The following is a 23,667-nucleotide window of genomic DNA, read 5'->3' on the forward strand; positions in this document are numbered from 1 at the left end:
TGTTTATTTTGACAGAGACTTTTACTGTGGCCTTTTATTGGAATAAATATATTATGAACTGTTCATCAGTGTTGATCACATCTCTTTACTCGTTAAATCGATCGTCTTGTTTATTCTGTATTGTTGATCAACTACATTGAATACACCCGAACAATAAAACTCGAACGCTTGCAGAGTAATTGTTTGAAATTCAACAGTCATCTATAGTTGACCTCAAGACAGCATGAACAAGTACAGCACACAGGGTTTGAACTATGGACCTTGGTGAAAACAGTCTAGAATGCATACCGTCATAGTCAGGTAGATTTACTTTTTGTGTGATCCAGGAACGAAAAAAAAATCTTCTAAGACTGAGAACACATCAAACTAAATGTTTTAGTGTTCTAAAGTTAGTGTTTCTAGAAATAGGATTGTCAGCATTGTTTAATATAACATCATAATGCTGTGTGCGTATATGTCAGTGTGTAAATATGGAGAAAAAATATGTGTGTGTTTCTGGGAAGTAAATATATCAAAGGGTGATACAAGTATTAAATTTTTAATTTCATTTGATTTTGTATTTATATTTGGCAATCCACTGCATACTAATGCAACTTCAACAAGGTCAAGTAATTAACCAATGAATAAGGTGAGAACTAAAAAAGGAACTTCTAATGACCTGTCACACACAAAGTAGACACCATCTTCATAGGCTTCAACTGTGACAAGAAAACTTCAGTGAAATGAGAACACCTTTCAAGTGCTGCCATATCTCTGTATCATATCATTATATATATATTCAAACCTCTGTTGCCTTGCAGCTATACCCAATCATGAGAAAGGTTTCGGGAGTCACCCTGAGGAAACATCAGGAGCTGGCGACCCTAAGGCAGCTTGCAGCACCCCGTGCTACACTCTGGCAGAACCTGCGACGCCGCTGACCCCAAACTGTATCGGCACTGCCGTTCCTTTGGATACATCAGCTGCGTGGAGTGGGGGGAACTGATGTGTGGGCGACATCCGACCACAGCTAATGCCCAGGCATTCATCTCATTTTTATGAGATGATCCATAGTCGCTTCGCGACTGAAGGAGGCCATATATCATATATATATATTATAGCGTAGTACTTTTTCTATACAAAACAAAATTAATCACCACCAATTGATTAGCTAATTATTTTTTTTAAATTAATGTATGTGTTGTCATCGATAATGCGCAATTGTATAAAATTTCATCTTGATCCGAAAATGGGAAGTGAGAGATATGGTGTGTCAAAGATTCCACCCAGACATAGGCCTACAGAGTGAGGGATTGAGTTATATAAGCTTCGTAAAAATAGGAGGGGGTGAGATCTGGTGTGTGTGTACTAGAAACTCCCCCCCCCCCCCCCCCCCCAGCAAACCAACACTTCACGTTAGTATGTTTATCCAATAGATGAACCCCCAATTGCCTTTCCGATACGATTTCCATTGGAGCAACATCTTAGATCTATTCTTAGTCAGCAGGACTGCACCAAGCTACATTTGACGCCCTGACGCCCACTACTCTGTTATCGTTCCGAAAATTGAATGACATTTAAGTTGTCATGCAAATTGCAACCAAGTCAACTTTCTGAAGTGAACTTCACATGTATGATTTTTTGGTTATAGAGTTATTATTACAATACCAGTTTATGTATATTTTAGGGGGGAAAAAGCTAGCTAATTGGCCACACAGTTAAAACTCTTGGTTGTTCGTTATTACTTTCCAAAATATAATCATCTTAAAATTAAATTTGGCTTCCTTCTTTTTTTTTATGTATCTCTTATTTTTGAACAAGCTTTCAACGGGAATTACCGCACTCGACTCCAATGTTTGTTTCAGTAAAGAGATGATTGAATAAATAGATTAACATTTTGCCCACAGTCTTATGCACAAATCATTGGGTTGACTGTTGCTAAAAGAACGTGATTAGAATTGGCTCACTGGAAAGACTCCTTGCAATAATGAACATTACAAAAAGAAATTAAATAATTTTTGCCTTCCATCGTCAATTTCATAAAGGAGAAATCGATTTTTATAAAACAAGAAAAAAAAAACATCAAATAAAATATACTTGAAAAAAAACAAAGCTTATATTAAGTGTAACTTTGTCAATTAATATGGATCAGACATGTGACTAACAATAATAAATCTGTGCGATTAAAGTATTTTTACCCATTGCACTACTTTTATTGTTCTCAATGCGCTATTAGCATATCCTATCATTACTCTGGCCCAGTTTAAAAAAAAAAAAAGGGGGGGGGGGAGATAAAGGGGTATCTGTGAGAATGTTAGTCTACTGTGATCGCATTTTTTTTTTTAAATGCATGAAAAACAAAACAAAACAAACTTCTTCACTCGGATTTCAAGAGGCCTGAACACTGACCTGCAACGTCACAACATGTGGGCTATTAGTATCTGTACGACCTGGCCACAAGCTATTGTCTCCACTGTCCACAGTTTGCGACGTCGCAGGTCAGTGTTGGGGCCTACTGTAACGATAGCTCTGGGCCTCCTCAAGGCGACAAATCCAACGTATGGCACCACATCTGTCAAGTTAGACACCAACAAAATAATTAATTCCCAATAGTTAATTAACTTATTGGTTATATATATATAAATCTATTTTTTTTTCATTGATTTTAGTGTTGTCAGGTATAAGAAATAATTATGCGAAATTTTAACTTGATCTGAGAGTGGGTGTGGGACAAATAACGTGTGCAAACGTTTTATCCTACAGACAGACAGAGTGAGCTGATATTAAGCTTTGGTAAAAAAACAACACATTTTATGTTAATTATTTGTTATTATTATTATTTTATTTTATATATAAATGAATAGCAGACAAAATGTTAATTCATCCTGAAATTTGAGCCCTTCGTCTTGGGGCCTGTCTTCGTAAGTCATTACAGCTGAAGCTTCAATCAATGCACGTACTGACTGTAAGTTAATGTTTGACACATTATGTTGTTGCTAACAAGACTCTAGATCTAATCCTATCTCGTCGCTCTGTGTGCTTAGATACCATATGCTCTCTAGTTGCGGCTATAGCATACATGCACCACAGGCCACAGATGGCAGCCATGTTTACATAATTGATGCAAATTTAACGCAGGTGGAAATGATGGGAGAGCCATGGCCTACATATTTCCTGTAAGGAAACAAAAATTAGATCTACTTTCTTCAATGTAAGTTCGACTCTTTGCACTTTGACTAAATTGTTAAAAGTGTCGCTAGGTGCACAGGACTGTCTGACGGAAGTGCAAACATTGATAGCGCGAATTCAGTAATTGGCCTATTACTTTGCAGACCCTACGAGTTCACGCCCTTTGAAGGTAGGAAATAGGTTACTCCGATTAGAGAAACAAAGGGCAAATTACTCACTGGTATAATTCTGGTGTGTGAGTATGCACAGAACACATTTTTTTTTCCTCCCCGAGTTATTATTCTTTGAAAAAAGTAGTTGTCAAGAAAATAGAACTGGCATATAAAACTATCGACAGTCAAATCGTATTGATCGAAAGTTTTCGGACGGATTTATAAAAGTGATGACACACTAGATTCATCAGTTCATCTAAGAGGAAGGTCTAATGCTTCGGGCAAAGATGAACTTGATCTATAAATAGAGGGATGTAACACTTTATCCAGGCCAAAGTGATTTTCAATGAGATATCTGCACTTCGTTGATGTAGTGTTTGATCTGATTTGTTCCAGTCTTTCACGTCTGCTGATATTTGGATAACGTTTGTGAGTTTTTGTTGCCGCAAAGATTATCTGTAAGTCTTTTGCAATGATAGGCCTATTAATATTATAACATTCATATGCCTCCGAATATGTCAGCTATTATAGATTGATCATCTTAAAGGTGTATGTTAATCAAAGAAATAATGGTTGATATGTTTAGTCCTAGAGATTAAGTTTACGTAAGTGGCACTCTGCTTGCAGGATTCACGTGTAGGCTTAATGTTTTTTTTTCTGTTTGCATCAACAAGTGCCTTAAATTTGCAAATGAAAATTTTTTAGGGGGGTTAAAAAATATTTAAGAAAACTAAATCTATCGAACTAACTAAAGAGATCTCTGTAACTGTCCTCTTCTTAAAATGGTAGAGACGCCTGTTTTGTTTTACTGAACCACAAAATTTATGATGAACTTGAATGTTGGCTCTTGTCACATCGCGAGGGTTAATCCCGCCACTGTTTAAGAAATCAATTCATGGGCATAATATACGATTATATGACCCTAACATGTACTAAATCCTATCCAACTTTCCCTGTGTGTGTGGACATTCTTATATTATCTTATATAATACAGACGTTAATTAAAAAAAGAAGATGATTACGTCCTTCACGTCATGCATCTAGTCATGCATGTTAACCAATGACTTAAATTCTATCAAGTCACTGGTTTTCCTGGCTGACTCAGGCAATCCATTCCATGCTCTAATAGCACTAGGGAAGAAGGAGCATTTGTACCAACTTGTCCTTACATATGGGACGAGGAATGTTTCTTTCCAGAAGTCCCTTTGGAATTTTCATTTCAGTTTAACATCTTGTATGGAGGCTCAAATATGAGGTTCGTGTCAGTTAAAAAGTCCAGTATGTTTTTGTTAGTTTCAGCAGCCACTCCCCAGTACAAAAGGGATTCTTTTTTTTTTTCATAAGGCTCATAGTTATAGAGTTTTTTTTATCTGGCTGGTCTCTTGCTGGAGGGCGTGATCAGTCATACTGGGGAGCCCAAGAAGTTTCTTCTAGTCCGGTCACGACACGGGATAAATTATGAGTAGAGATTTGATATTTTTAGTATAATTTATGAGGAAATTGTGGATACATTCAGGATAATTGTTAAGGATTAATCTAGTCCGGTCACAACAATTGGGATAATTTATGAGTAGAGATTTGATATTTTTGGTTAATTTATGAGGAAATTGAGTATATATTCAGGATAATTTTTAAGGATTAATCTAGTCTGGTCACGACACTTGGGATAATTTATGAGTAGAGATTTGATATTTTTAGGATAATTTATGAGGAAATTGTGGATACATTCAGGATAATTGTTAAGGATTAATTTGTGTCCGGGCATCACACTTTGAACACAGTAACAAAAAGATGATATACATCGATCAACACGGGCTGGCCCAGACGTAAACACATCAGCTGAGAATCAGCTCTATTCCCGACCGTAACAATTTTTTTACTTTTAGGACTTTTTAGAGATAGATTTTTTAAAATGATTTATTTTTGCCTATGTATTTGATAATGCAGCGTATTTGTTAGGATATATTTTAAAACTGACGGTGTGTTTCAGGGTAATTTGTCGTCACCTAGAAGTATAGAGGATCCCATAACATTAAGCGCTAATAGTGTAGGTGTTTAACAAAGCTTTTATAAACTCATTACGTCTGTTTGTGTGTCTGGGTGGAATCTCTTACACGCTATCTCTCCCACTTTCCATTCTCGGATTAAGTTGAAAATGTGCACAATTGTTCAGTATCGATGACAACACACGAATCACGGAGCAGAAACAACTAGCTAAGTTAATTAGTCGTAATTCATTAATTTTGCTTTATATAAAAAATGTACTAAGGTAAGGGGAGATAAGCGTTGTGTACAGAATTAAGTAATATTGGAAACTAACACTGGACTTATACACTTTTCTATTCTTATAAATACTTGATGGAGACTTGAGTTCAAATTCTACTACTACTACTTTCTTCCCCCCCCCCCCTTTGCTTTTGAAAAGGCAGCATGGAAACCTTCACCCAGATAAACACACACCCCCACTGATCTACAAAAGTGATTTGACCATAGCATGCTATAAGCATACATCTGTACTAAACAAAAACCATTAATAAAAATATTTCCAACCGCACAAATGTATTATTGTTAGTCTAGATCTGCATTTAGCCTATAAAAATTAATTGCACAATTGATTCAAAATAATTGAAGCCATTTCACTCAATATAAGCTTTGTTTTTCTAAAAAAAGTTTTTTTTTTTTTTTTTTTTACAAATATTTTACTTGCTTTTTCTTTTCGCATGTGTATGCTGTATGTAATTGCATCTATATTCTTCTTGTTAAAGTAGTAATGCTAAGCTGGACAACTGCAATCAAACTGAATGTCCATTTGTGCGGACTAATTAAAATTATCTTATCTGTAGAATTAGTTTCAGTTTAAAAAGATTTGATACATCATTTAATAAACGGGCATTGTGATTCATCATATACGTAGCAACATACTTTTACAGACCTAATACCGCATAAAATACTCACAGAAGGTCTACTTGGAGTGGGTAGTTGTTATTGGAGATTTTCTCGACCAACTAAACAAGGTCAAGGACGCTAAATTGTATATCAACGTTGTCAACTAATGAAAAGTTTCAAAAGGCAGAGCGAAGCTTTTTCCCCCAGCAGTACTCAAAAATGCCTTGGAATTATCATATATATATATTTAAAAGCCTAGCTTGCCAACACTGCCGGTTACACCAAAAAGCTTATATTTGTACTTTTCCCGCCATTTATGAAAATCTCCTATAGAAAAACAAGCATTCGGTATAATCTAGGGGGCTTAATAAAATGAGGAACATGTGCTCGTGTAATTAATAGCAGCTTATTAAATAGTAATATATAGTAAAAAAAAAAATATTTTTTTTTGTGGACTTTCAAAATAAAATTTAAAGTGAAATTATGGTAACTACCTACTTTTCAGAATTATTGATTGCTAAAATAGTTTGTCTCTAGGGCCATTTCTTTAACAATGGTACAAAGTCCCCTTTGAGATCTAACGGCCCATAGTGCCTATGATGTTAAGTTCGCCTGCTTCTAAGCACATGCTAACGTGAGTGTTTTATGTCCAGCATTAGGACCAAAAGACCAAGTGGCTTTACTTGTCATCGAACGAGAAGCGGTATCCTTTGGTACACCCGAGATAGTGACCTTATACAAATGTGGGCTACTTTCATGCTAAACGGGATAAAACAAAATGTGTCAACTAACTAAATGTATCTCAGGGTATTGAAGAAAGGGAGAACCCCCCCCCCCCCTTTTGAGATAGTGACTATTTCTATTTATACATCTTCGGTAGGCCAAAGTTGATTAATCTTTGCTATGCTAGGTGTTGTCATTTATCAAAGACCCAGTTGTTTGGTTGTCATAGTAATAATCACACGAAAAAACAACAACAACATACATTCAAATACTACCCCACTCTTTCACACTCAGTGACATCGTTTTTTTTTTTGGGGGGGGGCGGAGATAGAAGAAACAAGATGTGAGTTTGTGTGTGTGGCTAAACAAGCATCAAGAAACTATAACTTTAAATTTTAAAACAGAAAAAGACTTTATTAAATAATGACCTACACTATGAAACCGACGACCCCCCCCCCCCCCAGGCTTATTCGATTTTTTCTTGCAAGAGTAGGTCTACTCCCTCCCCCCTTCACATGTCCCTCCCCCCTTCACATGCTCGTATACACGCACACACAGGCGACACCATGCCTGCATTGCAAGATTAGAAGCATGAGACATTCCAACACAGCCCATGGGAAATAATCCTTGAACCATTTAGAACTACTATCAAGATTTTCCCTATTCCGAAAATAGTTCCATTGCGTAATGGTGACGTCGTCTTGTGGTAGGGAGATAAAGATTTCTCAAAGCTTTGATTATCAACATTTTCAATGTTTATCTACGGAGTTACACTTCTTCCTAATAGTTGTTAACTCCTCATGGGTGGAACCCGAAATGTATAACCTAAGTAGTGGAGTGGACTGAGATCTCAAAAAACAACGGCTCTAATAATGTCCCTAGACATTAGACACATTATGTATATCTTTGGGGTAAAAAAATTACTAGCTAATTGACCATTCTGGTTTGACCGTTAAATTTTTTTTTCCAAAATATAATCAGCTTAAAATTATTTTTTTTTCTGGAGATCTAGATCTTGAACACAGGTTCGAGGAAATCCCCGCATGTATTAAGTAAAGAGTTAAATAAAGAAATGTGAGTTCAGGAACATTTATGAGCACCGTTTTATGTAGAAATCATTAGCTGGACCAAATTAGAAGCTTTTATCTATATAATATCTCTAACTAGATCCAGTATTCCAGTCTAGACTATTGTCTTTTTATATTTCTAAGACTGGATCTATATCACCAAACTAGTATCTTCTTCAGCACATCTCTAAGTAGATCTAGTGTACTAGTCTTGACTCATGTCTTACGACGTTTGCAAGTCTATATCACCAAACCAATATTTTATGTACTCTGAGTAGATTTATACATGGGGGTAACTAGGATTTTTTTTTTGGGGGGGGGGGTTTGGGGCAGGGAAAATGTTCCTTTTTATATAGGCTATCATTCATTACTTATTAAGAGCAAAGTAATCGCTCTTGCAAAAGTCATCAGCTTTATAGAGGAGAAATAGTCTTTAACCCCCCCCCCCCCACTTTTAAAAATCTTTTTACTTTTCTTTTTCAATCGGCGCGCTACAATAGTACATGTCACATATCCAGATATGGTTGTAGAGACAAATTGGTGAGAGGGTAGCCTACTTATCGTTTTCATACATAATTAATTCTAGCGTATTCAGATCAAACACTGTTGGTATTTTTCAGTCAATAATAATAATTAGCATATCAGAAGTTAAAGTCATGTCTGATTAAAAAGTGTCTACTAACTAAATATATTTTAGAGTAATGAGTAGATATAATCTTCGTGTATATAGCTAACTCTGATTTCTATTGAAACCTATTACCTCCTAGTCCATATACCCCAATGAAAATATCTCTCGGGTGTTGGTGTGAGGGGAAGGGGGTGCAGTACCTATACAAGATAAGCTGATAAGAGATTTACAACAAGAAAGTTGTTTCGAACCTAGTCCAGCTTGTTCAGTGATATAAGAACGCCCTTGCTTGGACTCTTATCACCAAAAACATTTTCTATATTGGTGTTGCATATATAGCGAGTGTCATTGTGATTAATTTTACACTATTTTAGTCGGTAAGTAGATTTTTTTGTTGGTAACAAGCTATGTAATGGTCTCTTTTAAAAGCAGTTCTTATTTGCATTTATATCTTTCTTTTTTTTTGTTGTTGTTGTATTTATTCATAAAATCTTTCATTAAAAAATGTATACATTATGCATTAAAATCTTATTAAAAAGTTTATCTAAAAGAAAGGAATCAAACTTATAAGAACCACGACATAGCTTACGAACAAAAACATTTTAAACATTTTAATAACATTGGAGATATTTAGGGTAGAAATATGTCTTAAACGAACTAACTTATATCCAGCAGGTACGCCTGTCATTTTTAATTTTACAGAAAGGAAAAAGAAATCCAACTTTTAAATTATTTCCAAGATTTTTACTCTTTAATAATTTTTTTTAATACTAGAAAGAAAGGATTTTGTTTATTGTAGCCTAGAGACGCAAACATGTTATAATAAAAAATTATTATTCCTAAACTTTAGCTTCTGTCACACCAGTCAGTGAATTTTAACCTCGTAAAATTTGACAAGTTATTAGATTTAGCTAGCTGATTGGAAATAGAAAAATTGTTTGAAGTACTTTGAAGTAATTGAGGTGGCACCAGATATTGTTAATAAATTGACGCTTTCCTCGTATCTTATCATTTAATTTCTTCATTTGACAGAGAAGATCTACGAAAACAAATCTGAGAGCCATGTCAAATCTTCAAATATCTCACATCTCTCAGATCAGTTTTTCTCAAGTAAAAAAAAAAAAAAATGACTCTATCACTTTTCAGTTCCCTGCTAATTCATATGTTTTCATTATCGTATTTGGAGCTACACATGTTAGGCTATTGCCTGTTACTGGCGTACGTAATTCAAACAATTCTAAGACCTTCAACAAATTCATAAAAAATGTCTGGCTCTTTACTTGTTACCTTTAAAGATCGCATAATGTGATCTTCAGTAACAGAAATCATACGCTTGAGAGAGTATCACTGACAACGGCATTGGGGTTCATTGGAAATGACGCAGACGCTGCTAAACTTTAAGACTAACAGTGAAAATGTATATTATTTGATTCTTGGCGTTTGTAAACAGAGAGATAAATGGGAGAGAGAAGTGACACTCGAATGTGCGGGCCGGCCCAAAATCAAAGTAATGGATACTAGAGTTCGCTTGGCAAAGCAATGTACGAGAGAGCTTTTACTTTATATCATTATATTGTTTTATAAAATAAAAGTTGGTGGGGGGGGGTCCATGGCAAAATGAAAAATATATAGCCTGGGAACAAATCAACGGGCGTAATGCAAGTCAGTGTATATTGTTCCTACATTTTATTTCTGGTATACTTACCAAAAAAAGAGAAAAATAAATTGGTGTAAATTTTATTACTATAAAATGGAAAACGTTTAAGGGGAATTAACTCTTAAATTGTTAATACATAGTCTTCTGAAATACTAACATGTTCGATATTTTATATAACAATTATAATTATAATTTATAAACAATATGTAAGTGCTATATTAAATAAAATTATTTTTTTTTTTTGTTTTTGATTGATATTATATATTTCTGTAATATTACGTGCGAATAAACTAGTTAAATTACATGAATTCATATTATGAGTTGACTATAGATGTATCCTTTATAGTGCTTGTTTTGCATTCACTACAACAAATTATGCATCATGATATTTGATGAACTCCAGCGGGTATTCTACAATGAACATTTTTTTTTCTTAAATGAACTTTATTTAACCTCTCAACAACCTTGACTGCTCAACAGTATTATATGGTCTGGACGTGGATGCGTTAACCTGTTTGTCTTGTCTGTTAGTGTAAATGAAAGTATAATCTGAATAAATTAAAAAATCACCACTCGAATTAACGTCAATTCAAATTATTTAAAACAAGGGAAGCAACTCTTAAATATGTAAACCATTCGGCATTTATCACATGACCACAAGGGACTTAATGCTGAGTTGGATGAATAACGATCTTAACAAATGCGCTTCAAACATCCTTGCACCCTATGAAATGGATGCCAAACAGTCCGTCGGGACAGTTGCGCTGAGGGAAGTCTTTCCATACTTATGAGGAGCATTACACATTTACAATATCTGAAAATTCATCATGTGACTAGGAATCCTAGCAAGTTACTTAGTCGGCCAGTGCCACTGACTTCTAAGAACCTTTTTATCATCTAACCCACGAAGAGCATGCTTATTTTGTGTCTTAGTTATATCAACTCACTCTGTCTGGTGAAAAGCTTGTAGCTGTACATGTTTATTTCTTGTACCTGACAAAACAAGAATCAATAAAACAACAACCACAATTAGTTAATTAACTATAGGTAGTTAATTATTTTGTTTCGTATATCGAACAAGGAAAAGAAATTGTACTTGACTGATGTGGTAGTATAAGTTGAATTAGTCCCCCTTTATACTTTCTAGAGAGAAAAGTTTTAAACTAACAATAGATAACTATAAAAACCTTATATTCTTCATAAGCATTTTCCTGGCACTGTGGTTAGTAGCTTGAGAAGTTTGAGGAGGCCTAAGCCCTCGAGTTCGAATCCAGGTCATTCACCTTTTTTTTTTTAAAAAATAGATGCATTTCAAAAGCGATCACGGTAACATTGACGCAGATACCACCTTCTTTTATCGCCCGCCCCTTTCCAACTGGTCCAGACGAGTGATAGGATCATAGCATATTGAGAAAGCTAAAAGCATGAAATTGCGTTGAATAAAAACAATTGGAAAAAAATATTTCTAATCGCACAGATTTATTATTATCATTAGTCTCAATCTATTGCAAATTTAATGACATGACTGATGCAAACTAATTGCTAATTAATTTTTTTTTTTATCTCAAACAAGGAAAACAAATCGTACTTGTACTTTATAGGTCGTCTGAGGCTTAGTGAAGACAAATATGAAATAGAAACAATAGAAAACTATACAATCTTCCATGTTCATACGCTCTTCGCTATCAGAGGGATTACCGTGTTGGCTTGAGAAACCCGAGAAGGCTTTACACCACGAGTTCGAATTGAGGTCGTTCACTTTAAAAAAAAATACATTTAAAAAGCGATCACCCAGATACACCGTTCTTTCTTCCCCACCTCTTTCCAACTGTTCCAGACAAGAGATAGGATCATAGCGCATAGAGAAAGCTAGAAAGCATGAAATTGCGCTAAAGAAAAACAATTGTTAAAAATATTTGTAATCGCACAGATTTGTTATTGTTAGTCTAGATCTATTACAAATTTAATCACATGACTGATCCAAACTAATTGATACACCTTATTGTCCTTATATAAGTTCTGTTTAAAAAAAAAATATTTTGCTTGTTTTAATATGTGAGAATCTAGATAATATCTATGCAGGTCATAAAACGATAACATTCAGTTTTATTTTTACAATAATAATAGTATTCTACTTTGTAGGTAAGGACATATCTATTTGTCAATTTTATTCTCAGTTCAAGTGAAATAGCTAACATCCTTTTAATTTCAATAAATGTATTTTTGTTTTGAAAAAAAAAGCTTAGCTCATGAATGCAGAGAAAATGTAAATAAGCGTGACCACTTTGATATTGTAAATTAGATTACAGATAACGTTCACCAACTAAAATGGGTAAAAGCGAAGATAACACACTGCTAATAAGAAAGCGCCACTTCCACCCAAAAGGTTAATGTAGATCCGCCCTTGATGCAGAAGGGGGCTAGGCTTACATTTGAAGCGGCACAGACATGAAGGGTGCTGCAGTAAATCCTCCCAAGGTCATGTGGCTAACCAATCGTCATCCACTCTCTCTGTTTCAACTGGTCATTCTCTATTCTTCTACATACCATCTGTGCAAGTGTAGTCGTGTCTATTTCTAGCGTAGCTCCCCAGTATTTATGAATATGATACATTTTTGTTTCAAGTTTAGAATTCACATTGTTATTAACATTTCGCATGAGTGTGTGTATGTTTGTGTGTGTCGACTAGAGTGTCGGTTGTTTATGCTCTCTTTAAGTTCGCATTGCGTAGTTTATCAGTATTATATTCTTGATACATAGGTCCAGTATTTTTTAGTATTGTTTCTATTGTGTGCCATGTAAGTCTACTCAAAATAAGATAAAATTATTATATTGATCCGATTTAACGAACTTATTGTTCGATGACCATGTGTCTTTTCAATTCTTTCCCACGCATTCTGTTGACACGAACACACACACACACACACACACACATACTCAAAACGTGTTCTAGCAAGTGAATTTGCAACACATAATGAACTTCGACATTAAAATGAAATGTCTCCAAAGCAGGACAAAACAAAAAGGAACATGCAAGCTGCATCGAACTTCTAGAACTAAGTACTTTGTGGGCCATGAATTGAATTGAAATAACCAAATAGTAAAAAATGTTTTCTGTTGTAGCACTGACAAATTACAGCATTTCGTCCAGGTCTGATATAATTGATGTGATGGGAGATTAATTGTCCCTAAGGAAGTGAGAAATTGTAGAGTTATGTTTCTTTACAAATGGAAATTGCCAGTTGTCTCTAATCTTTTGTTTGAATGTATGATGTATAGCTGTACCTCCATAAGATGGAGAGTGCAATAAGTTTATTAACAGTCATTGTTTTGAATTTAGATACTGGTTTCAATATTCCTTTGTGCATATTTGTAGAGAAGGCACTTGCGTCTGAATCTATCATAAATGCTCGGTTTTAGAAGCAACTTTTAAATGTTTATACTGTTGAATATTTATAATGTTGGACCAGATTACTATTTTATTTTTAAATTTGAAATTCTTTGTTGATTTTGATATGTTAGAAACCTATTTACACACTATTTGGTTTCTTCATACAATATGTAAATTCATCCCTACGGTCTTCAAGTGCTTATTTCTATAGTTTTTTTTTTTAAAATGTGTGGGTTCTTGAGCTAATTGATGTTTTCTTCTATTTACGAGTAGGTTTATTAAGTATTGCGTATGTGGTACACTATGTTTTTTTTTTAAGATCCATGACTATTTATGCATATTACGTCATCATGTCTCTACACTAATGTACCAACACTATTTATGAGTATATGACTGATATACTTTTGTTTCATATTGCCAGCTGATTTGACAGTTTCATAAAATGAAAAACACGAAATTATAATAAGATGAGCAACGAGAAGTCAGAGATAGCCAGGTAATTAAAAACGTTAAAAAAAAAAATTGAACAGAACACTTGAATGGAACAACTGACTTTTTCAAGTTTTTTTTGCTTGGTCATTTTTTTTTTACAAAATGAAAGAAATAAATGTTAGTCCGGGGTTCGAACTCGGAACCATCAGGACAGCAGTCCACGTCGCATACCAAACAATAATAATAATACAATTATTTAATTATAATATAACTACTCTCTTTTGATTTCTTCGGCTCCCCCCCCCTCCACACACACATCTAATACATCGAATATTTTGCAGCCCAAAGATAGAGACTTGGAATCATATGAACGGACATGTTTATGCGTACAAATAGAAATCGTGTACAAAATAATCGCAGTTTCAATTTAAAATTGAATATAGGCAATTTGTTTTTTAAATCCCATAGTTTGGGGCTATGACCCGGATATGTAGGTAATGTGTAACGGCTTTAGTGAAATCTTGTGTTGGGGCGGCATTGGTTTCATTCAATGATGTTCAGAAATAAAAAAGTCAGTTGTTCCATTCAGTGTACTTCCATAAGATGTGTGGTAAAACTCATAGAGTGTTCGGAATCGGACTCCTGTTTTGAATAAGCAAATAGAAAAAAAGTCTTTCATTTTATACTTTTTTATCCTCGTATAAACTGAACTTAAAGACATTTCTTTTTTAATTACCCCGGTATCTATTATGAATTTCCAATTTTTCCATCCATTAAAATTTAATTTAAAGCTTCTCTTGTTATATTGTACATTTTAAATACGTCATGTTATTATTATGAACAAAATGTAACTTACTGTTGTCAATTTAACATGTAATATTTTAAGAGAAACTGGGCTATGAACGTATATTTTGTGTGCTATCGTACAAATTGTTTGCTCTAATTTTTTTTTTTTGTAATGCATAATGGGCTTTGTTGCTGAACATAAAAATTATATATGTGTCAGACGCGAATAGCCCAATTTTCAAGTAAAAGAAATTACAAAAGTCATTTCTCTATAGAAGAAGTTACGAAAGCTATATAATATACAACCACAGACCTACATATAGGCCTACTACAATAAATATAGGTTTTTGATTTCTAGTTACGATTTATTTAGGTAGGTGCTGTTTTACTATTACATACCAAGTAGGCCTATTAGCTAACACCTCATATCATCTCTCCATTAGTATATTTAGATCTATAATCTAATTCTAGTCTAGATCTATATATAAAAATCGAATAAATCTAGTAATAGTATAGATTCTATCTTGAGACTAGATTGCCGAGTCTAGCCTATGCTATGCATATAGTCAGTTTTTATTAGAAATAAGTCCTCTAGATATTAATAAAGACTAAAGTTTATTAATTATTAGATTATTAAATATAGACATAGGAGGACATAGATCTAATAATACTGTAATACATTTACTATACTCTATACTTAATCTACTAGACTAGAGATCTATCTATAGATCTATCTATAATCTAGTCAATCTAGATCCATATAATATTCATTATAATACTTCTACTTATAATGACTTATTTAATAAGTTAGTACTTAGACTTAGATCTATTATAGTTTATTAATAGATTTACTTTTCAATGCATAGACCTAAGAATAACATTGCGAATGATTTCTAATGACTGATTATTTTAATTGTTTTTTTATGGTAATAGCCCTACTAGATCTAGGTCTAGACTCTACTTAAATCTAGTCTAAAATAATGACTGTCTAAGACTCTAGATGATTGAGAAGTTCACATATAGGTGTTGTTAATAATACGGCATGTCGGCTGAAAGTATATAAAGTGCTTTTTTTTTGTAAAAAAAAAAAAAAAGGTGCCGGTACTCAGTAATAGATTGCCTAACTTTCAACTACTAATAAATTAACAATTAACGTTGAAATACAAGAAAAGTAATCATTTTTCCCGACATTGAAAAAAGGTGCCGGTACCCCGTACCGGTGCGTACCGTTACAAAAATATATGTATATCTCAATCTTCTTTCATTTTTTTTTTTTTTGCGGGGTTATTGCTGCTTAATACATTGATACCGGATCGATTTATAAAGGGCCTAAGTATAAAAGCAGGGATCTCGAGCATTGGATAAATTTATTTTATAAGTACAACGTTTTATGGAAGAGGCAGTAGCCTATATTAGTTGTTTGAAGTTTGTAACTTAAGGCTAAAAATATCGAAGCCTACATTTTTACACTGATTTCTAAACAATTAGAAGAGATGGACTGACTCATAGTGTACCTTGTGTACATTTGCAAAAACACAAACTCTCTTTGTAATCTTATCAGTTAGACTTTCAAAACTATTAAAAATTAAAAAATAAAAACTTAGTGAATATTTTTACTGTATAATTCTATTATTATTCCTTTTTAGAATAAGGATATAAACAAAAATTTGCCATATGACTTTGTCTAACAGAAAAAAAAATGTCTATTACGTCTATTTATACAGTTATTTTTAGTTACCTAGTAATATAAAATATATTGAACTAACACGTACATTCATCATAATGCAGCCATGCGATTTTTCGTTTATGAACATAGCATTATTTAGGACCAATATTTTACAACGGCTGCTTGGAGAAATCAGGTATACCCATTAGGAGAAAACACGACCCCTTTACTCAAGAAAAATTTATGAAACTAGAACAGACACAAAATAGACAGTGACTTTCATAGCAAACTAATATTCAAAATTGATTAGAGTAACACCTTTTTAAGTAATCATTTAAAGTTTAAAATCACTACAATTTTTTTTCAACAATTATTTTGTGCATGAGTTTGTGTATCGGAAAATGCCGGGTACTTGAAATACGAAACGAAACGGACTAGTCCAACATTGCCCATTGTAAAATAAAGATTATTATTTCCTAATTTTTAAATTCAGGGTCTCGTTTTAGATGAACAGGAGTATGTTCACACGAGTTCGACTTCTGTAGGACTATAAAAAATATAGATCTTATGTTGTTTTTTAATCTCTTAGACTTAATAGAGAATTATTATTAAAAATCCATAATTTTAATAAGATACATTTATTTACTATATATTTAAATATTTTTTTTTTGTTAGAAAAGCGCCGTATCTAAAAAGTGAACATAATATTTTCTAGTTGAATTGGTTGCTATAATTCATATAAAAGTTTGTGAATGGATCTACCATTTGTTACTGTAAGTTATTACGGCGGTGCAAGCTTATTTAAAAAAAATCATCCCGCGGCATAAATCAACCTTTTCTTTAATCCCCCATTTACCTAATCTGTGTGCAGTCATAGCGCAATGCTTATCCACATTGACCTATGTGTTACAGTTCTGAAACTCGATTCAGTAAACTTCATAATACAGAGACTTCAATGACTGAAGAGACCATGAGAGCTTCCAGCGTCCACCCAGTGTCCAGGGAACATGAGAATAATGTTGGTGTTCCAGACGATGCGGATGGCGTTGACCCACTCACACCTGAATCGGTAAAAATGAATAATTGCCCATTCGTCTCTCTTTTCTAAAACACCTCACTAATTCATGTATCCATATTTACATTTACTGAAACATCCTCTTTACAATTTTAATTGATCCACTCATCTATCCTGTCATCCATATATCCACACACCTAACTCAAAGCAAGCCACAGCTAGCTAAATACACAATTATTAACTAAAAGTGTAAATCTAAGAAAATTTAAGAACACTAATAGCGAGTCTTACAAAGGTACACAATCCTGTTTAACTTTTCTCTTTCTTTTTAAATGTACAGTTTGCTCCCTTGTTATCAACGAATCAGTTCCTGGTTAGGAAAATGGCATCACAGGCCTTGATGGATGTAGCGTTGATGATGGCGAATATATCACAACTACGAACCCTTATATACGCAGGTGAAATTAAAAAAAAATAAATTATTACCTGAAATGATAAAATGAAAAAAAAAGAAAGTTTTAATTAACTGGAATATTTTAAATACTAAACTATACACTACAGTGACTTTATTACACATTTTGTATTATGAAAATAGACTTATACAGTTACTTAAAGTCAAATACATATTTACTATTGTGAACTACGGTCTAGAAGTCATTTTCTGCACTAAGAACAAACTGACGCTTCCAATAATGTTGTAGACTAAAGACACATCCTACCTTCACCAAAGACAATGGGTGCTCAAAGTGCAGACTCTTAACTGCATGGGCCCATTCAGACTTTTTCCAGCTTGCAATAATAAGTCCCTTAATTCGAATCTTAGTAATCAAGATCCTACGACAATACACTGATAACAACAAGCTCTCATCAGAGATTATAATATGCAGATTTTTTAAAAGGTAGGCTTGATATTGATTTTGATATATTTATCACCTGACATGCTTAAGCGATTCTTTTGTTGTTTGCGTAATTGACAGAATCTATTTTGCTTGCTCAGAAGTTATTCAATGACCAACATTAAGTTGTTATGGGACTTTGTTTATATTCAAAGACATGGCAGATCGTGGCAGCCATACCAACAATACATAGAGAACATTCCTTAAGAACTCCACATTTCAAAGTTGTATAACATCTCTACAGAGGATACTCTGATAAATAGCATACATGAAATATATATAATAACAATAATTTAATTCACGGAGCACTGTTAACAAACATAATGTAGGCTCAAGGCGCTGATGTTTTTTTAAAAGTCTATTTGAAATGATCTAACAAGCAATGCTTATCTTATTTTTCATGTCTGGACAGGTCCAAGTCACATGGAGTACTATTACCCGCTGTTAAGTCTCGTCTGTCTCTCGCTTGCTGCCCAGCTTGTCTTCGCGGTTCTCATCTTTGTCATCTGGGTCAGAGAAAGTGACCAACACCAAAGGCAAGAGCATTACAGGGTAGGTCAGATGAACCAGAAGCGTAGCTTAGGTGGAGCTCCACTGGACCAACACTTATGTCCTTTGAGCATTAACCCGCATTTCAAAAGGATGTGGGAATGGAAGGATGATCCTATAATGGCTACACATTATAAATTGCACCTCTTTATAGTCACGGTATAAATACAATATCCCTCATTTTTATTTACTAATGCCACTATTGTGTATCTATCTATGAGCTTAAATTGCCGGCTATTTTCGGTATTTCGATTCCGGTAGGTCAATATCCAAATAAAAACGGAAGCAACCTTCTGTTATCTGATTGTGATGTTCGAAAAACGACAAGGAGCATCAGAATAATATCAAATGTCTTAAGTCTAGTCATGTGCATCTCTCTGTCTTTCACTAAATCTTTCAGTCCTTCACTGAATCTGTTTTTTCCTTTAATAAATCTTTCTTTCCTTTAGTGAATGTTAATTGAAATTTTACATTCTATACTGAATTTACTGAATGTTTCTGTTCTTCACTGAATCTTTCTGTCCTTCACTGAATCTTTCTGCTCTTCAATGAATCTTTCTATTCTTCACTGAAACTTTCTGTCCTTCACTGAATCTTTCTATTCTTCACTGAATCTTTCTGTTCTTCATTGCATCTTGACAATTATTCTAAGAATGTTTACTATCTAAATCTGACACAGACTCGACGCATCAGGATATTTTAAAACAAAATATGTATAGAGAATAGTGCCATGTAATTTGACAACATTTCCGTAATAAACTGTTCATACTATTTAGATGGCTGAAGCCAAGGCTGTTACGAACCCCGACGAGCGGGCCAGGCTGTCCAATCTGAACCGGGATGAGGAGTTCCGGACGCAGCGGCTGACCAACCATATGAATTACGTCACAATGGTCCTCGTGTTTCTGATCACCGTCATCAACATGTTCATCACTGGGTTCGGCATCAAACTGGACTACGCGGAAACAAAGGCACCTCCTTAGTAGCTGCTGCTAGCCCGGGAAGGTCCAAGACTCTGACCAGTGAGAATCGATTTGTAAGGGCTGACAAGTATGTGTGTCATCGTGGGATAATGACAAGACTGTTGAGATATTTGGCACAAATAACTGCAGTGTTAAGCTGGTAAACATATACGCTTTTTTTAATGTACTTTCGAAAGGAGAAAGAAAGAGAAAGAAAGAGCAATAGAGAGAGAAAGAGAGAAAGAATGAGAGAGAGGGAGGTAGAGAAATAGACAGGGAAAAAAAGGAAAGAGAAGTAGTCAGAAAGAAATGAATGAAAAAGAAAAGAACAACATAAATGAAAGGGAAAGAAGAGAGAGGGAGAGCGAGAGAGAAATAAAAGAGAAAGAGAAAACAACATGGAAAATGAGAGATAAAGAGAAAGAAAGAGAAATGGAAAGAGAGATAGATTAAGAGAAGAACAGAGGAGAGAGAGAGAGACAGAGAAAGACGGCAGAAAATCAAGACATAAAATTTTTTTTTATCGATTCATGTTTTGTTAGGTACAATAAATAATTGTTTGAAGTTTCAACATGATCCGAGATTGGGTGTGGGAGACATGAAGTGTACAGGCTTTATACCCAGACAGAGTGAGTGAGTTGATATACGCTTTGTAAAGAGTGAGAGAATTATGAAGGATCAAAGAATGAAAAAAAACAACAACAACCTATTAACATTGTCTGCTACTAGTTTTCTCAAATACAACATTTAGACTTTAGTTTATCTGCAATACTCTGCTAAAGAATGTTTTAAGAATGAATACTGTTATTACTGCAGACACTTTATGTCACAAATTTCTGTTTCACTGAACCATTGAATAAATAGACTCTCTCTCTATATATATTAATTTAATGTCATTAAAATCTACATGAAAACAAATGTCACTGCTTATTTTATACAAATTTACCAATGCAGTTAAAATGTCAAGAGCACAATCAACATTAGTGCCACTGAACTACTTACCTATATAAATCCTAGTTAAAAGGACAACATCATGTGGCAATTAATTAATGTCTATAAATAGCTCTAGACTCACACTGACACGCAAACGATATAGCTAGGGGGGATAACTGCCGCATAACAATGAAATATTATTAACAATGAGCAGGTGTAGTCACTTACATGCTAACAACGTTAAAACAGTGTTACAATGAGGATAATTAAAAATGTTAGTGGCTCACTAAATGTGGAACAGAAAAAAAAAAGCGCTACCATCCTCTTTTATTTCAATAAAATAATGTTGGGAAATGTCATGATCAAAGAATCATTGACTGACAAGCATTGGTGCCTTAACAGCCAACAGTCAACCAATATGGCCGTCTACCGTTGGGAGCCCTCAGACAGGACAGGGGTGAAGAGCCCCATGTCCAGGCCTGGTGGTTGGATAAAAGCCTTTCTAACCATCAACGCCGACGCCCTACTGGACTTCACTGAAGGTGCCTTAACAACAATTCATAGTATTTATACAATTAGTAGGGTATGTCCACCGACATGTATATTGTCAAAGATCTTGACCATTTGTATTAGCTAATATGTTTAATTGATCGGTGCGTGGCAGCAGGTCTAGTCCATTGGTTTACTAGAACTACTAGTCCAAGTGTAGGTCATTAGAGCGTGCCAGCTCATGAGAACTATCTCTCACGACAGAGTAAGTTGTGTTGCTTCGTACTATGGAGTTGATATAGCGATATAAAAACCTCTCGTAGATTAGACATGCTACAATAATTGTTTACATACGACTCTTATAAGTGTGTGTGTGTGTGTTAAGGGTAATTTATGTATGTGTTTTTTTTTGTGTTGTATGTGTATGACTATAGGTATGCGTCACTAATGCGTGTTCCCATTTCATAATGTACACATGCATACAACATTCACGAGAACAATAGTGGGACAGTGTTCATTTTTTTTTCCTATGGTTGCTCTATGTTTTACTTTTTAAAATAAATGCGTTTGTGTGTGTGTGTGTGTGTTTGATGTACACACTTGTTGTGATAATATTAAACGACTTCACATGAATGCATGGTATACGTGAAGTGAACTCTACAATTGTTAGACATTCTATAACTCGACTTTTTTTGTCTCTGTATTATATTTCATATTTACATATTTCCTATTACTGCATGAAGTATATTCTATGCATATTTTATTTATAGCGCTGTGTGAAATGAATACGAGTCTTTCAATAAAACTACATACAATTTACACCTTATGCGTTTATACTGTACTTGTAAGTCAGTCCGAAGATACAATCTACATACATGTTTGGTGACTGAATTGTCGTAAAATTGGTTACAAAAACAACAAAAAAACAAACAACATTGTCGTAAAATGAACGTTTGTTACAGACACACACACAGAGCGTGGGAGGTAACTCATATAGTTTAAAGTGGGACAAACCTACAGTAACAGGACTACAGTAACTGTACTGGTAAGGAAGAACAAACTTACAGTTATTGTGGGTCAATACATAGTTGTTTCTCTTGTTGCTGATAACTCTTCAATATCATTATTCAAATATCACTCTTGTGTTAAATTAAGATCCCCCCCTAAGACGTCAAAATCATTTTCGCTCAGACCTCAAATCGAATGGCGACATGGGTATAAAATAATACAAATAATAATAATAAAAAAAAAACATACATGGCAATCTAGAACTCTACAATTATTCAAACCATTTTTTTTTGGAACATAAAGTATGAACATGTCAACTCACTACTCTGTAGTTACTTTGGCATGACTTTTAGCGCCAATGATATTTGTCAATATTAAAGTCCGTTTTTTTTTTTTTTTTTTTTTTTTAATGCTTGCATTCTTAGCGTGATTGTTTTCATTTCCCTCTACATAATGTGTTCCGTTGAAGAAGAAATCTGTTTGGAACTGTTTGGATTCGGTTCAAGTCGACCAACAACAAGAAATAATGAATAATGAGAAGGTTATAAAATAATTCTTTACGAATTTCAAGAACAGTAGTTCCTTGACGAAAGGGAGGTAACGCTTCTAAGCTGAACAAAATGACCTATGTTACTATGTATATTATATATAGGTCTGTGAACCAAATTTCCCTTTCTCCCCTTCCCAAAAGAAGGAAAAAAAAAAGCAACCTGACGTTAGTTAGGGAAAAGTATAAGGGGGTTGGTCGTGGTGCTGTCCAAATGACACCCTCGTTAACCCTGGGCCACTAAAACAGATGACCGACACCATCGAACCCATAGATCGCAAGGTCTGGAAGGGAGACTTTACTTTTTATTTCTAGCAGTGCAGAATCAAATTTTGTAAGCTCTTCTTTTTGTAGAGTTTATTTAGTTGGCATAAGTTCAATTGAGCGTCCTTGACATTGTTGAGTTTCTCGTGAATAGACAATGCTTGAAGTCACTGACGATACTATATTACCTGGTATTGTATTCCACGCTATGGTCGGAGAACAAGAAGCATTGAGGATGATCCAGAGACAAGAAGACACAGAACACGTCACAGACAACATGGCGGGAAAAAACAAACCAAACGCTGTTAGAGACAGGAGAGTACCGCCAAGTAAGGCCTACACAGAGATGTTGTTATAGAACGACAGATAGCCGATCAAGTAAGGCCAACACAGAGATGTTGTGTAGGATGACAGATAGCCGATCAAGTAAGGCCTACACAGAGATGTT

At 34.4% G+C, this 23,667-nt stretch overlaps 1 protein-coding gene and 1 long non-coding RNA gene across 4 annotated transcripts; one reads left to right on the forward strand and one right to left on the reverse strand.

Moving 5' to 3' along the window:
* The first annotated feature begins 3,203 nt into the window (after nucleotides 1–3,203).
* On the forward strand, nucleotides 3,204–22,221 carry LOC106054997 (ninjurin-1-like). Of its 3 annotated transcripts, none has more exons than XM_056027672.1 (6): nucleotides 3,204–3,337; nucleotides 14,094–14,168; nucleotides 17,469–17,625; nucleotides 17,912–18,029; nucleotides 18,880–19,019; nucleotides 19,793–22,221. In XM_056027672.1, exons 2-6 carry the CDS (start codon nucleotides 14,140–14,142, stop codon nucleotides 19,997–19,999), a joined length of 651 nt encoding a protein of 216 aa, XP_055883647.1. In that variant the 5' UTR covers nucleotides 3,204–3,337; nucleotides 14,094–14,139; the 3' UTR covers nucleotides 20,000–22,221. The 3 variants fall into 3 exon arrangements, with proteins under 3 accessions (XP_055883647.1, XP_055883645.1, XP_055883646.1); XM_056027670.1 differs by lacking the exon at nucleotides 3,204–3,337 and adding an exon at nucleotides 3,371–3,778; XM_056027671.1 differs by lacking the exon at nucleotides 3,204–3,337 and adding an exon at nucleotides 8,875–9,001.
* LOC129926006 (uncharacterized) lies at nucleotides 17,493–18,680 on the reverse strand. The gene is made up of 3 exons (XR_008777700.1): nucleotides 18,291–18,680; nucleotides 17,863–18,057; nucleotides 17,493–17,617 (listed from the first exon to the last, which is right to left on the reverse strand). It is a non-coding gene; the product is annotated as an uncharacterized LOC129926006 (long non-coding RNA).
* Nucleotides 22,222–23,667: the final 1,446 nt, after the last annotated feature.

Source organism: Biomphalaria glabrata, chromosome 4 (assembly GCF_947242115.1).
Source record: "Biomphalaria glabrata chromosome 4, xgBioGlab47.1, whole genome shotgun sequence".
In the NCBI taxonomy this organism is placed as follows: domain Eukaryota; kingdom Metazoa; phylum Mollusca; class Gastropoda; family Planorbidae; genus Biomphalaria; species Biomphalaria glabrata.